The 16,905-nt window shown below is 41.3% G+C and overlaps 1 protein-coding gene across 1 annotated transcript in view; it reads right to left on the reverse strand.

The window, feature by feature from the left end:
- MYO18B (myosin XVIIIB) overlaps window positions 1–16,905 on the reverse strand; it is a 1,784,667-nt gene that overhangs the window by 1,203,435 nt on the left and 564,327 nt on the right. Inside the window, exons 19-20 of the mRNA XM_069620271.1 lie at window positions 10,916–11,099; window positions 4,196–4,409 (exon numbers count right to left, since the gene is read on the reverse strand). Of these exons, the coding sequence (XP_069476372.1) occupies window positions 4,196–4,409; window positions 10,916–11,099 (398 nt within the window). The remainder of the gene's footprint in view (window positions 1–4,195; window positions 4,410–10,915; window positions 11,100–16,905) is intronic.

Genomic DNA, 16,905 nt, shown 5'->3' on the forward strand with positions numbered 1-16,905 from the left:
GGTTAACAGCGCCGTAAAAGGCTGCGGCGCCATTAAACCCTTAACGCCCGATTCACACTTTAACGCCTGCTTTTTGCAGGCGTTAAAGTCCAACCCGCTAAGGGACCTTGGTGCTAATTACGGCACCGTAATTTACGGTGCCGTAATTGGCGCCTTCCCCATTCCCATTGAGCCCTATGGGCCAAAAATGGGAATGGGGAAGGGGCCATGGTGAATGGGGATTTACCACCCCGCCAACCTTGGAATGGGGCGGTAAATCTGCCATCCACCATGGCGGAATCCGGCATGGACCATGGTCCAACGCCAGGGTTGTAATGAGGCCCAATGTTCCTTTGTATTGCCCCATTATTTGCCAATACATTTTTCTTCAGCCACAACAAATCTATTGCTATTATTTTTTTTTATTGAATTATGCCCTTGATAGGAGGTTTGTTCAGTTTTTGGGATGTGGGATTATGTAAAACAATCATTGGTACTTATGGGGAATCCCTATCATTAGCCAATAACGTGTCATTTGTTTGGGTCATACCATTTTTGTTTAGACATTGTGTGTTGGTTTGGAGCAAATGTTTTGAATAGCAGGGGGTTTGTCTCTGAGGCAGCCAGTGTATTATTTTCAAAATGTAGATGTATGCTTGTTTATTTGTTATGATGTGCTTGCTCTTCAGGTCTGTTTAGAGTAGAATTTTGCCCACATTTTGTGAGCTGTTTGGCACATGCGTTGGATTACCAGGCTGATTATTGGAACTGGAATCTCAGAGCAGGCTCTGTGTGGTAAACATTTTGTGGTGGAAACTGGGGAAACAGTAAGTTGTAATGTGTGTTGCTAGTGTGTTGGATGTAAGTGTGTGTGAACGTATGTATACGTGTTGTTGGTATGATGTGAAACGTTACATGCATGAGCGTGCGGTTGGAGAGTCAGAAGGTCGGCTGAAGGAACTTGTTGTTAAAAGTGGCACACGTTTTGGGGTGTCCGTGTTTATCAATGTTATATAAACAAATGGGGCACACCCAGTCAAGTGGGGCCCTTCCGCATTGGGTACATATACAACATTACACAAAGGCAGTAGGACCCTGGTGCATATAGGAAAAAACAAATCCTCATTCAGTACTGTCAAGAAGCATTTAAGCTGACAGCAAAATAGAAAATGTACTTTCAATAATAATGTATTCAACAGACATTACTTTTAATTATACAATAAATATTAAATGTGCAATCTATGCAAATGGCAAATGGGAGCTATGCCAGTCCCTCCCTCTCAGGCGCCACACATGCATTATGCAGGCACAAACAATCACTTTTGTGAATCAGTGCATTGACAAAATTTAGTTTTTTGTTCCACTTGTATGTGCACTGCACACCGGTATGTAGAGACAAACTGGGCCTCATTGCGAGGTTGAAGTTAGCCTTGCCGGTTTTACCAGCAAGGCTACCTCCAAACTCGCATCCGGGTCCGGCACCCGCGTTGTTGCCTTACTGCCATACTTGTAATGAGGCCCATTGTACTCACACCATTCTCCAGCTGTTGCCATCTTATGGCCAGACAGAACCATTATGACCACACTTTGTAAATGACTGTTCCATACCTACACAAAAGTGAAAACTGTTGGATAATGTGTGTTAATATATATATGATGCCCCTGCATAACCTCCTGCTGCCAAAGATTGTCCAATGTAACAACCATGCTCACATTAAATAACTTCAAGAAGTTAAATACACCAAAGTATGAGAGCTCTAACAATTGAACTGTTTCACAGCTGACTAAGACTCAACCAAAATAACATACACCACTCTTCTGTTATCTCTTCCCAGAGCACGTCTAAAATCCTAGGGTTCAATTTTAACTCAACTCTGCCCATAAGCAGCCATGTAGGAACCATCATTAGCACTACAAACTATCATCCGATGGGATTATTGCAATTAAAACCCTCCATTATTGAGCACCACTGTACTACTACTACAGCATGTCACTATCACATGTGCAAACATTGGTTCCATACTGAAGAACTACAATATTGTGTTCACTGTGGCCTCCAACCAAACTTTGCCTTCAGATTTTGTAGAGCTCTACTGCAAATGTTGTAGTGAACATCTCTAGATCAGCTCACATATCACTCACCCGCTGTATACTGTCCGGACTTCATATTAGGGCTGACAATATGGACAAAGTGCTAATGTAGGCACATGAAGCCCTATACAGGGTCGGCATCTTTGTATCAGAAGGACAGTGTTAAACGGTACACCACATCATGTCCACTCCAGTCTCGCAACAAAGGATTGTCAGTGTTTTCTGATTCAACAGATCTTGAGCGAAAGGCCTTTCTGTCCCACTGCCAACCTGTGGATCTCGCTTCCCGAAGATCTACACCAAACACATAACCTCCTAACCTTCAAGCACAACGTTTAAACTTGCTTGATTTAATTCCCATAACTCACCTTTTCCTTAGCCCATCACTTTGTTGCCTGTTGTGTATTGTAGAGCTATAGCATTGCATATAGAAATGCAATATAAATAGCCCTTTATAAACATTTAAAGGATGAACAATTCCCATTGAAGGGGTTTCAAACTTGTTTGCTTTAATAACTCCGCGGGTTTCCATTCAGCCATCTATGCTATACAGCCAGTTTACAAAGAATTTCACATCTCTGTTTAAGTTTTCTAACATGCTAAATGTATGCTTGAAATTATCATAATATACATGTATTAAACATCTACTTGTCTTTGTTAATGTTCAGAAACTGTCTAAACATCTGCTATTGAATATGGCCCATGTTCGGACAGGTCATGAGGTCTGGTGCAGTGCAATTTTGCACCACATATACAAACATGATTTGCTGAAATTTGTATTTTAGTTGTACAAGAATTTGCCCTAGATACAGTTGAAGAATTGAAATCTACAGCTGGAAAGTTTTTGAAATTCGCACTGTGTCTGCTTTCTTTAAAAGAAGCCTCAGTAGGAGTCCGAGAAACAGTTGAACAGTTAAGAAACTTGCAGGGCACACCTTAAGACAGTGGCTGCGAACTCTCAAGTGCTTAATAACCACTGAACAGGTTATCAGGCCTTGTTCTGTCGAGAGAGGGGCGCCCGCTACCTTTGCAAACCACACCTTAAGACTGTTTGCACCCAACCGAATGGTTATATGTGAACATAATCTAGTCTTTCTCCTTTGTTTCTGTTAAATGCAACTCTCAGAATGTATACTGTTCCCAACCTCTTGTGACCCCTACTTCCAGGAGAAGGAGTTTATAGGCCTTTTAAGATAAGAAAGCAATGCCATGCCAACATCCAATTCATTGTGATGCTTCAGCCAATTAAATGTTTCTTTTTTTTTCGTTTTGAGAATGATCTGTGCTGTGACTTTCTTTTACAAATCAATTCACTCTGCAACATCTGTCTGTGGACTTTGAAGGCTAATGATGTGTACCATCACTACATATATTTTTCAGTTAATGCAAAAAATGAATCAAAATATGCAAGTTGTATGATTTTAAAACTGGACTCAGACAGTGTCTACCTTCTCTTTGCACTCGTTGGAGAACAGCAATACTGGACATTGCTTATTCATTTTAGAATGGGGCCGCTTCCCCTTGCAACATTAATTAATAGGTTCTTAGTTGGGCAATGATTATTCTTTCATATGTAAAACTCATGATTTAACGAATGATTTACTTTATATTAATGTGCCTTATATAAAGGATTGGGAGGAAAGAAATTGCTTATAATATGATTTAATCTATTCCTTGCATGTTTCTATTTTACACCTTTAAAGATTAATTTCCAAATAAAGTACTGGAATTCAAACTCAAAATTAAAATGTTGCAATAATATTGGCATTTAATTGATGCTGATGGAGAAAGAATAACTATGCCCCACAAGAGATAAATCAATATTGTGCCACTGTGTGATTTTACTTTGGCCTAGTGTAAACATACAACGAGATGAGAATTGCGAACTGGTATACCAAATGGTCATTTCCTACTGTTCCCTACAAAACAATGAATTCAAAGTAAAAAAAGCCATATGATTTAGGCAAGAGCAAGTTAAACAAAGAGAAGAAAACCGTAACGGATTCTTTTAAGAATGTTTTTTTATGCGAGGAGGAAATCATTAGCATAAAGCCATCACTATTAATTTGTCTTAACTTGATATTGTGCATCTTACAGTTTCCAGTTAGCAGGAGCATATACCCACCTATCCTGAACAGGCGCAATGCATCCAGCAACTGCGCCCCAAATAGTTGCGTCCTCACGGTTGGAACATCAATTGCAGTCTTTAGGGTTTCCACTTCTGCTCCTGCTCTGCAGGGGTGTGATATCTTCCAGTCACACCCATCAACCCCTGATCTTGGAACAACACAATGGACAAAGTGGATTTGGGATCTCTTGACCAAATTTGTCAGTGCATCCTGAAGTGGAAAAAAACAGATACAGGAAACGGAAGTATTTAAATGAGATGTTCCATTAAAAGAGGTTACTCAAGCAATACTACAGCGCCTGGCTGCGCTATTAAGAGACCCCAATCAGTATATATAACTTTAGAAAAGATGGCATATACATTTCCACATCTAAGACAAAGACATTTGATTCTCGGTTGGGAGAGATCATCGGAACGTTGCACCACGGTTGAAAAAAGACAAACATTCCAGTAATTATGGTGGGTGCAAGGTTTCATGATACCCTGTGCAAACCTTTTAGCATGAGCCCAGAATTGATGTTTTCTGGGCTCTAGGTAGTTGATTGCAGTGTTGTCAGTTGAATAAGTCACGAGACATTCTCTCATATTGTCAAAATATAAATCAAATAGAAATTGCACAACATCTATTGGTAGACTGCGAAGCAGTGAGTGGGGCACGAAGCAGATGCTTCAAAGACAAACTAGTGTTTCAGAATCACTTAACCCAGTACCAAAAATGGCAAACACTTTTTCCCAACCCAAGAATTTCTATACAAATAGCAATTGTCCAATTTTTAGATATGGTTTGGCCGAACCCTCTACCCACTGAGCAAGATAACCCAGATGCTTGTCAACTATAAAAAATAAAACAATTGGGGCCTTGCTCCCTTGGGTAAATTGATTTGTTTCTGTTGTCGTTTCCACATCTCATTTAAGTTGTTGTATAAGAAAATAATTGTATTAATTTATTTTGTCACTTTTTATTGTGATTATTACTATTATTGTATGTAATCTTTCCCTTTTACTTTGCTCTAATTTTGTTTGATGAAATGATGTGTGAGAAGAATCCAATGATTTTAACTGTAATTTTTTTTGTTTTGTATAAATAATTTGAAAAGTTGATATTTCAACTGAACAAATTAAATTAAAAAAAAAAACATTCTCTCAAACGTAATTTCCTTAGTAGCCTACACCCATAGTGTACATGCATTATAGACCCATGCTCCACATTTTTAGTGCATGCACTGTATACTATCTTGATATCAACACAGATATCCCAAGAATAACTGTTAAATGCATATGTCAAATCATGAAATCAGGAGGGCAGGCACACATAATATAATATGAGGACGTACTAACTTACGCCAGGACTTCCCCGTAACAAAACCTACAGGATGCATCGGGTACAGTACACACCAGCTTCGTCAGTTGCAGCAAGAGGCCCTGCACCACATTATAGGCTACAATGTTGCTCCTGACCGTACTTAGATTGCATTGAGAGAGCACATATAACTTGTTATGCTGCTGTGCAGCTTGCTTTAGCTAAGGGTGTCAGCATGACATTAACACTGTCATGTTAGCTGCACAATTTAAGCGGGTGGTCAGGTAACACAAAGCCCGGGTGCAATCTTTAGCTCTAGTCTCTCACAGGACATGCCCCAGAGTGGCCCTGGAAGCCAACCTTTGCTGTTTTCAGTGTTCTATCCGATGGTGATTCAATGAAATATGATTCCCTCTTGTGTGGCATTGCTCTGTACCAACCTCCCTTTCACTAAGGTGCCAACAAATGTAGCATGCACACATTTTGAAATGCAATTGTGCAGGGTAAATACAACCTCGCGTAAAATGTGTGCAGGGTGCCCATTTTATATAATGAGAATGAGAAGTGGGGGGATCTATACTTTGGCTCAACTGAAATGATTGCATTGCACTTTTTCTCATCATCTGATCATATTGACATACATGTTGCTATGAAGGTATGTGATAACGAGGTGGAGTTAAGGTTACACAACCTTTATAGTTTATTCTGAAAATCAACTTCGTTTCATGCCAGCATGAGATTTTCATGCTGCCACGAAACCAATGATTTCCCATGGAAATGATTTCTAATGGAAACCGCCTGCTTTTTGCAGCAGCAAAGAACAGGCGGTTTCCATAGGAAATCATTGTTAATGGTGCCTGCCACACGTACATGGCAGGTGGCTTTTAGTTTATTTGGACTGCAGAATGCAACTAGAGAAGCGTAAAGAGGCTGCTACTCTATATTTCAAATGATGACAATTGCTCATAAGTCCAAAGGTAAGCTGTTGCCCATGAGCAATTTACATTTAAATAGGAAATGAGCACCTGAGAGTTCATGAAGTTGATTGGTTCCCAGTTCATACACTTGCCACATATTCATGCCATGCCTCTGCATGAAATAATGTGAAAATGTATAGAAAACATTTGAGAATCACATCAACTCTATTACAAACAATAATGTACACCATAAATCACATTTACAGAGACAATATTGAAAGTGTAATTTCATCCTTACTGTACAATCTGTCACAATATTGATTGCGTATCGCTTTCCCAACATGTTTCAGTCCCAAACAACAGTGAAGGACCTTTTTAAGGGAGTAGATTTGGTGGTGGCTTGGAAGAGTGGAGCTTTCGGTGCCAGTGTTTGTTATGAATTTCCATATTTCAAACCCTCGAAGGCCCTATTTGACCATGAACATTTAGGTCAGGACCTTAAGGTAGGTTTATGGTTGAGATAATATTAATGTCATGGAGGTAAGATTAAGAGTGAAGGGGGTGCACCCAGAGCTTGCGCTCAAGGTCACAATGCTAGAAGAGTGAATACATCTGTGATTGCTTGGTTGCAAAAACAAATTGATAGCATGTGTGTTAATTATTGGAGGGGTTATGACATGGAAGACCCATGAGCATGCTGTGTTCAGTCGAGCAACAAGGAGTAACTGATACAAGAGGACACCACAGGGTGGAGGGTGAGTGAGTAACTGGTAGGGCATGTTTGATTAATTAACTGTCGCTTATTTACTTGTATATTTATTTTCCACCAGTTAAACAAACACCATCTCTCACTGTCAGTAGAATAAATGACTGGACTCATTAGCATATCTAGTCTCAGTTAAGCTTTGTCAATTTGTAGTATTATACACATTCTGTAGTTTTGATACCCAGACCCTACCGTTGAAGTTGCATTGCCATTTAATAAAAGGAATAGAAAGAGCAGTAGGTGAATGCATCCAACATGTTTTTGCTAAAAGTGCATTGCCATAGTCCTAACCGGGACATGACCACCACACATGGCAGGTTCCACTCAAAGGGAGTCTTTCCAATGGCAGCGAGGTGTGTCTCTCCTTAAAACATGAAGTCACCCTCCAACAATAGACAGCACAAAGTGGTGCACTGAAAGGTTTGAGTAATCATAACCACCAGCAATGCAATTTGAATCTTCCATTCGTTTTCTCTGCTGGTGACCAGCCATGTGCAAAAGAGTCTTGGTCCTGCCAGAACTTGTATGCCACCTCCTCCATGTCTGGGAATACACGCAACTGTAGACGTCTTCTGGGCTTGCCTGGTATCATCAGTGAGCTGCAGCTTGATTCCTGAGCAAGTGTGTGCAAGGAACCCATGTCTAGAAAGCTTCCCTAGCACTTCGGGAGACTTACAAAATACACCAAAAAGTGATCATGGGAAAGTCTTGAATTAAACTGTAGCTGGCAATCATATATGATAGGATAAATGCACCAATGTCTAATGAAGCTAATGAAATTGGGACAACTGTATAATGGTTATTGTTCAAACACAATATGAGAACATTGCTTGTTATATGTCTTATAGGAGGTGTACACAGCTTTCGTAACTACACATGAAAATAAAGTAGCAATGTGTAAATTAAAAGAAAAGTCCTGAACTCAAGCAGGGCAACACATTAAGGAAATCTGAGCTGCGGTGCAGAAAATATTTAAAATAATCATAAAATAATGATGTGAGGCAGTTCAACTGTTACAGTAAATGTGGCGCCAAGAGTACTCTGCTTCAGCCGAATCAGTACAATGAACAACTAGCCATGATAATGTCAACCCACTAAACATTTACAGAGTGGACTTCGCAAATCAGAACCAGGGAACCCTACACCAGGAGAAGAACCAGCCTTGACGTGCAGAATTCAGACACTTTTCAATGGACTCACCTGCTGAATGGAGTTACAAGGAAACTGACCCCTCACTTTGACACTACATCTTCTTAGCTTTTGGTACAGCCCAGCCTACACGTTCTTAATTGGTTATAGAACATTGACATTTTTTTTTTTTACAACACGATAGAAGGTTTTTTTTTTCTTCTAGGGGCTAGTGTCTCTTGCATGCTTTTCCCAATTTAGGCGCTTGAAATCAATCACTCACACACGTCTGCCAGTTATTAGGGCAAGAAGAAAAATGGTCTCACTGACTATTATAGCTAATAAGGCTTATTTCCTGTATGCCCCCCAGTATTTGTATAGCATACCAAGAGATTTTTTGAGTGGTGTCAGCCAGATTACTGTAACACCTAACAGACAAATAAGCCTCCATATTTAAAGGGTATTCTGGAGCACAACTTGGGCTCATCCTTCAACCACTTATTGACACATTTCAATACTGCTTTGAAGTACTAGAAACGGTCAACAATGGATATGCACTTGTTTTTGGAATTCTATGCTCTAGTGTCTTTCCTGATCCGTGATATGACCAATGCTATACCGATCACAGTCTCCATCCCTATCTTACATCCCCTCTCTTGACTTGACTTTACAAATATGTCATGTTTATCTAACTCTACTCCCCCTCATCCTCCCTTTCCTTTGATTCCCCTTTCCATTCCCTGCAGAGGAAAGTATGGATAACCCTGGAGGGGGCAAAATATGTAATTTTCCAGACAATGCAATATAGTTTAAAATATCTATTAACATAACATAACACTATGGCCCTCATTATGAGTTCGGCGGCAGCCATGCCGCTATTGGCGGGATGGCTGCCGCCGAAATCTCATCCGGGTCCGGGTCCTCAGAATGAGGAATAACCGGGCCATTCTGAGTTCGGAAGGCCCGGTAATTCCTCCCTCCAAGGACCCGGACCCGGTCCTTCCCCATTCCCATTTCAGGCCCCATAGGGCTGAATGGGAATGGGAGAGGGAGCAAACAACGGACCATTACGAGTTGGCCCGTTGTTTGCTCCCTCTTCCCCTCACGGGACCCAGTAAGCACGGCTGGTTTGACCCGGCGTTGCTTCCTGGGTCCCGCGAGGGGACCTCGTAATGAGGTGGTACGGGGTAAACGGCACCGGCACCTTTTACGGCGCTGTTTACCCCGTACCGCCAGGGTCGTAATGTGGCCCTATGTGTGTTAGCTGCATCTAAGGAAAGGGAAAGTGTCTGGGAGTAACAAGGAGGAGGGTTTGAGAGCCATTCATGCATCAGGGATAGCTTCTTATTAACTCCTTTCTATGTTGGTTGGCCCGGAAGGCTGTTTTAGTGGGAATGTATTTGGGTTCCAGCAGTCAGACTGGTGAACAAGCAGAAGTGGGAAGTACCAGATGCTGGGTAAGGTGGGGGAGAGGTTAAAGAAGATTTGGCATTGAGAAGGCAAAGAGGGGATTACTGGGTGATAAAGTAAGGCAGATGAAGGGGGTACGTATTAATGGATTTATAAGCCAGCGGTAAGAATCTGAGAAGGAAGTGGTTTTGCACAGAGCCACAACCTGCACGGATGTAGGGTGAAGTGCTAGTTGAGGAGTGTGGGAGTTTAAAGGGGTGCAGGTCACAAATGTTAGTACTTTGCAAAGCAGAGAAAACGTTAATGAAGGTTGAGGCCCATAAGGAGAGCTGAGTAGTAATGCAATCTGCTTAAGCCGTGGGTAGAGATTCAGGTCTGATAGTAGTGTTGGGGTAGATTTTGTCCATGTTCAGAAGGATGAACCAGAAAGAGGTCATAGTGAATCTAAAGAATTGTTCAAGTTTGATTTTCCAATCAAAAAGTATCCCTAGTTTGGTATCCCTAGGGATTGGGTGAGGTGATCAGAAAGAAATGAAAGATGAGACGGCAAAAGTAGTGAGGGATCGGAGGCTGAAAGTAAAAGTACTCAATTCTCAGAGGAGTTCAGCATCAGTCAGTGAATCACCTTTCAGTTTTATCAGGGGTCCCTTTTAAGTGCGAATGCTTTCTTTATAAAAATGCATAATCGGTGGAGCACAATTCAACAGCAATAGCTGATTATGTGAAAATGGGCGCAATTTCTTTTTTCATTTAGAGAATAGACATTATTTGCCACTTCCCAGGAGAGAGGGCCTGGCCACCCACTTTTCCGTAAAGAAGCCTACTGTTTGGACATGGGTGCTGGAAGGGTAAGGTGGACAAATGTGAAGGTAAACTGTTACTTGTTAACCCCCGGTCTTCTTCTCAGTGCTTCGACAAAGGATGGAAAATGGGAGTGGTAGCCCAGCCCAACCCATCCTATCACACTCCCCTTCGCAGCTACAAAGAAGACAAGCAGGGCCCGGATGAAAGGTGGAGCTCAGTATTGGGCAGCCAAACCTCTCAGCCCTTCACCATTGAGAGACACCTACCAGTCCTGTCCTGAGTTGCTGACGAGGGAAAGGACACATGCAACATTGAAGAGTCTTACATTCACAAAACTATATCATCATTTTACATAGGCCTCTGGAGGGAGGAACAGGAATGAAGGAACTCACCATTTGCAGTTTTATTTGAGCACACACTGATCTTCTGTTCACAGCTGCAAAGCTGCTGGTGAATGTCTTCCGCACACAGCCTATCCTCTGCAAAGCATGCTGGGAGTTTCCTTCCAGACCAGCCACTGAGCGACAGATGAGAGGAAATTTGGATCTGGACAGGAACAGGCTCTTCACGTTATCCCTAGCAAACATTGAAAGGAAGAGATATGTCTCAAAGATATGCATTTTATATATGCACTTCTTGCTCTACCTAATTTGCAACTTGTCGGAGGATGAGTCATTAGATAAAGTCAGTATAATTACTGTACCTAGTAATTAGGGATATGGATTGACACCATGAAATAATTGCTGTAAATCCATATTGAAACAGTTATATCAGATTACAGGTAATGACTAATTACCAGAGTCGTTAAGTAACACGCACACGGCTTTATTCAACCAAGAATACTACATGTGTGCTGATTTTATATTTTCTGTGACAGAGGGTCGACAGTAAAATAACAGAAACAGGTGGCTACATAACAATCACTGGTAACTGCCAGGAAAGAAAGTAGCAATTAATTATGCAATATTATTTATTACAATTAATTTAAAAAGGCTGCAGAAAAACAAATGCTTAAGCAAAAGTATATGCACTTTTAAAATACATCGAATCCAACCAGCAGTGCCCATTCAAGCCTCTGACACCACTGATGATTTTGGGTCACGGGTCATTCATCACGAAGGATTTTCCCCTGCAGGAGCCGCATACGGCATAATAGAAACCATAGCCACATCACAGAATAGGTTGAGTCTAACCCCAAGATTGAGGTGGTCCCCTTGCTGTGACTGTCCAACGTCCTTGTACAGCACAGACTATGCTACAATGGCTTGCTCACGTTCTATTCAAACTGATTAACACAAAGATGTTATTTTATGAGTGCCCATGCCACCTGTTTGGTGCAGTCAATGGATTATGGGGGTCATTACAACTTTCCTGACCAATGCTGGTAATTCTGGCGTGCCCATATTACCGACCACCGGAATTTCCGGCACATTCTAGGTCTGCAGGCACATGCACCCCCCTGCCGGAAAGCACGCGCACCACCCTGCCGGAAACGGTCATACAGCTGCGCCAGAGTTACCGGCATAGACATCAAAGTGCCGATGTTTCTGGCAGAAATGTGCCTGAAATACTGATACCGGCACCCACACTGCCAGAATTACCAGTGCTGTTATTTCCAGCGCAGAAATTATTGGTGCCAGAATTACCAGCATCAGAAAAATCATCATCCCAGGAACGGGAATCTCACCAGCGGCCATTTTAAAAACTCAATCCACTTTACGTCCACCACTTCCTGCTGCCATCCACCCTATCTGAGAGTGAAGTGGGAAATCAAGAGTCTCTGAGGTCCAGCTTCACAAGCTCAAGTTTGTAGACCCTGAGCTGGCTGCCATTGCTCACAATGTGGTTATGCACGCAGAGGCCCTCTTTGGCGCTGGGAATCACAGGACCAGCCAGAGGAGGAAGACGGGCATCTGTCAGGAGGTGGCTGGTGAGGTCACAATTGTGGGGCTGAGGGTCAGGAACATCCTGGCCACCCATAGGGGGGAATCTGCTGCCACAGGAGGAGGGACGGAGGCACCTCTGACACTCATGCCCTGAGAGGAGACGTGCTGGTATTACCAGCATATCTATACTTGCACTTTGCCAGTGATTCCATTGTGTCAGTATTTCCAGGACAGGTTTCCAGCATTACCTGTATTTCCAATGCCAGTGTTACCAGTGCCGGTAATTATGGATGGAGTGTTATCAGTGATGCTGATTCCGGCAGGTGTGTTCCAGAAAACTCATACTTTGTTGCTCCGGTAAAAGTTCTGGTAAAAGGTATTACTGGCCCTTTTACCGTTTACCGGCAAAGCTTTAATGATGCCCTAGGTATTTTGCTGGATAAACAATTGTGTGCATGTGTTCCACAGAGCACTGAACAAGCCACAGAGGTGTGCCATTATACAACAAAAATGGTGGTGTGCTTGATCAGGTCCAACTTTTTAAATTGATCAATATTCGCAATCCCCCCACAAACTTTCATCTATCCTCCAAGCCTTGCTCACACCTCCCTATCCAATATCTATCACCTGGTCCCTCTCTGCTAATGATTTTGTTCACTTACTTTCCTCTTTACCTCTCTCACAAGATGCAAATGGTGATACCTTTTATTGGACTGACTGAAAAATCTATGCAGAGATGGAACAAAACAAATTTGTTTTGCAGCCTTACAGTAGAGTAAGGTGGGGTTTCAGTGATTCCAATGACGCAGCGCAGCTTTAGCTCATGTCTACACGCCTTTTATCATAAAATCAGTAATTCTAGGAAACGAGCAAGACCCACCTTAAGACTGCTTGCAACTTACTTAATGGAAAAATTAGAAAATAATCAGTTTTTCTCCTTTTTTCTCTTAAATGCAACTCTCAGAATGTGAACTCTTTTCAGCCCCTTTACTTCCAGGACTTTTAATGGACCTTTTAGATAAGACGTACTGCAAGCCAATGACACATCTGTCCCCGGGGCGAACAGGGAAATGGGTCTGTGGAGACGTACATTTCAGTTCTTTGCAACAAAAGCTCTGGTGGGATTTTCACCAAACACACAAAAGCATGCTTTCTGACCAAGCCACTGCTTCTGCCGCAAATTTCGTGAAAATGTGTTCAGCTGTTCGGTCTGTAGCTGTGTGCAAAGTTGTTCCCTATTCAGTCTATGGAAAAAATAATAATTTTGGGACACCTCTATAACTTTGCCCCCCCCCGCACGAAACCTCACCAAACTTGCAGAGAAAATTTGAGCAGGTCAATCAGTTTGGTGAGGATTCCTCGAGGGGGAGCCAAGTTATAAGCCGCTGAAAAAGTAGTCTTCCTATGAGTTTAGCAACTTAACCAAAACTACACGGCTGCTACCGCGACCTGTGTAATATATATATTGTCAGATATTTGGTGCTTTGTAGAAATCATATTAGGTGTCCTGGTCCTAATGTATCGAATCCAGTCTATTTTTATTTTTATAAGCAATAAGAAAAATCTTTCTTGAAACAAGGTGTACTGTACTATCTAAGGTGTGAAGGCTCCTTGATTGGGTGTTTTCTGGTTCAAGTTATGAACGCCAGTGTTTCACAAACTCATCTTTTCCTTTTTTTCATGTATGGAAGAAAGAGAAGGTCCTCAGGTCTTTGCTGGAGGCTTTTGCAATATTTCATATTCTTTTTATTTTATTGTTTAAAGTGCTGACCTAGATCAAGAGCAGCGGAGCGCTGTACAGGGTTGCGGTACTCACCATTTGGGCTGGCTACTTTCAACCGTAGCTTAGTACTATTGCCATCTATTCCTCCATTAGAATGAACCCATGGTTAGGTCAGGTCAGGTGCTGTTGGAAGACTGACGCTTGGAGAGATACGATGGCCTAGATCTGATGATGCGCCAACAGGTGACCTGTATTTTCATTTTTCCTCATAGTGTTCTGGGAGATGACATATGTGTGTATTCAACCCTCTAAGTGCACTCTGGATGTGGAGATACACCCTAAAAAGGGGTCTTGTATTTTTCCACAAGGTGTAAGCATTAGTGGTAAGACTATAATCTATGAAAAAGGGAAAAGGATGTATCATGCTGCACTCTGCATAAAAAGAGCCGCATGATACATATCAAGGTTGGGCATTTGCAATCCCAATACCAACCTTGACTGTGCTGGTAAAAATGAAAATGTTGGCGACTTTATTCTGCGTTTTAAATTAAAAAGCTTGAAATATAACAAGCCAAATAAATATGAATCCCTGTTTTGTCTCCGGGTTTAAAGCATCCCTTTAATGCCTTGACTTTGTGAAGACCTTTATCACTTAATATGCGAGAAACACAGACACAGCTGCTACAAAATAGCACAATACGGGACATTTTCATCAGGATTGCTATGCTAAAATATTTTTACAGAGCACAACATTCTATCATTTCTAGAAAACGAAATGTAGGAGTTTTAATGAGGAACAAAGAGGCAGTTCTGATTCGAGTTTGCCATGTATTTTCCTTCGTGGTTTAGCCTTGAGTCAACGTGGGCAGATGCCCACAATCCACAAAGCCAAATGAATTAGTCGTGGCGATTAAACGTTCAGCCGACCAACAGGAGAAAGGCAGCCAAACGGAGTGATGGAAGGGAAGCTCTGTTCAGCACGCATTGTGAACTTAACTGCTTCTGTCAATTTTCTGAGCATCAAAGGGGGCATTTCGTTTGTCTAAAATCGTGTACAATTCGAATTTACCGTTTGAGTAGTGGTCATCGTGCGATCTCTAATGCCTGTATGGCATGCCGGATTCTGTCATCGCTGTTGATCAAGGGATGTTCTGCCCCGGTTCCATGTTCTTTGCCCAAATAAAGTACTGCAACGTAAATTACTTCAAAGGCATTACTTTGAATTCTTATTGCAATGTCGTTTTGTGGGGTGCGCCCCCCCATAACCTCCCCTTCCCTTTCACTACCACCCACGCCCCAAACACCTGCTCACCCCCTTTATACCCACTATTCATACAAAATTCAAAGAAATTCGAAGTAATGTCTTTGAAGTAAATTGGACCAATAAACAACATGGGGGTGCCAGCGACAGAATCCATTTATGTATTATTATTTTAATTATTTACTCCGAGACGCACATAGAGTGCTGTACTGTAGCTGCTCCAGCCCTTTGTTAACCGGTGGACGAGTGAGTACTAATGTTTAGATTAAAAATGTTGTATCATTCGCTTAAAATTTGCCTTGTGAGACAATTATTACAAAACTAAATAAAAAACAAAAAAATACAATTCAACTGAGATTTGATAGGTAAGAATGGGTTATTTACTATGAACTTGTACACATATTTTCGTACCAATTAAATTTTAAATGAAATATGAAAAAGAGTTTGTTTTAAACATAATAGAGAATTGCCATTTACCCATGTGACTTGCAATACAACAAAACAAATAGTCTGCAATATTCTCTGTAGTTTTGCAACAAAACAAATGCACTGCAATACTTTCTGAAGTTCATAAGGCATCGATGTCCATTGTGGTTGTTCATGAGCTTGTTTCATGAGCCTAAATACAAAAGGAAACATCTGTGTAAGCCAATATATTATCTGTTTCACAAATTCTAATGCTCAAACAAACGTGAGAAAAGGGTCACTTAGGGAGAATATATTGGCTTAGACAGATGTTTCCTTTTGTATTACATGTTTAGGCTCATGAAACAAGCTCATGAGCAACCACAGTGGACATAGGTGCCTTATTGTGTTGCAAAACTGCAAAGAATAGTGCTATTTGTTTTGTTGCATTACAATCACATGGGGAAATGGCAATTACTTATTCTGTTCTCAACTAACTGTACTTCACATTTCATTTTAAATTTCCATTCTAGGTTGTGAACACAAGTTTGGTTCTTATATTTTTTTTTTATTTGTGTTTAATCAAAAAGATTTTTTACAAAAAGAATCACATGAAAGCAAATTCTCGAAAAAAGAAAAAAAATGCTAATCATGTCAAGAAGCGGTGCAAAGTTCAACGTCTGTAGACAGTTTTGCTAGCGTGCTAACTAACTAGGCGGGTCCTGTGAAAGTAGAGCCGTATTTATATAATTCAAGATGTTAGAAGTTGCCAATTGCCAGCTTGTTCTGTCCCCGCCTATTAGTTTAGCCCATGTCTTGGTCACTTAATACAAAGTCACTCATAATATCTGGTAAGTACTGCGCTCTTAGGCCTTGAGTGCCCGAGCATTCCAGGATCAAATGCCGAATTGTCTATATTGCAGCTTGGTCAGTACAGAAACGGCATTTTTTTGTTGGTGAATTACCTCTAATAGCCAGGATTTAATTTGTTAATAAGAGGTTCAGTCGTGCTCTCATAAGCAAATCACGAGCCCGTCTTGACGGAAACTTTTTAATATAAGGTTGTACTTCATTGAATCTCCTTGTGTTGGGAGGCAAGTGTTGAGT

The sequence above is a fragment of the Ambystoma mexicanum genome, chromosome 10, assembly GCF_040938575.1.
Source record: "Ambystoma mexicanum isolate Mex_15411 chromosome 10, UKY_AmexF1_1, whole genome shotgun sequence".
Classification (NCBI taxonomy): domain Eukaryota; kingdom Metazoa; phylum Chordata; class Amphibia; order Caudata; family Ambystomatidae; genus Ambystoma; species Ambystoma mexicanum.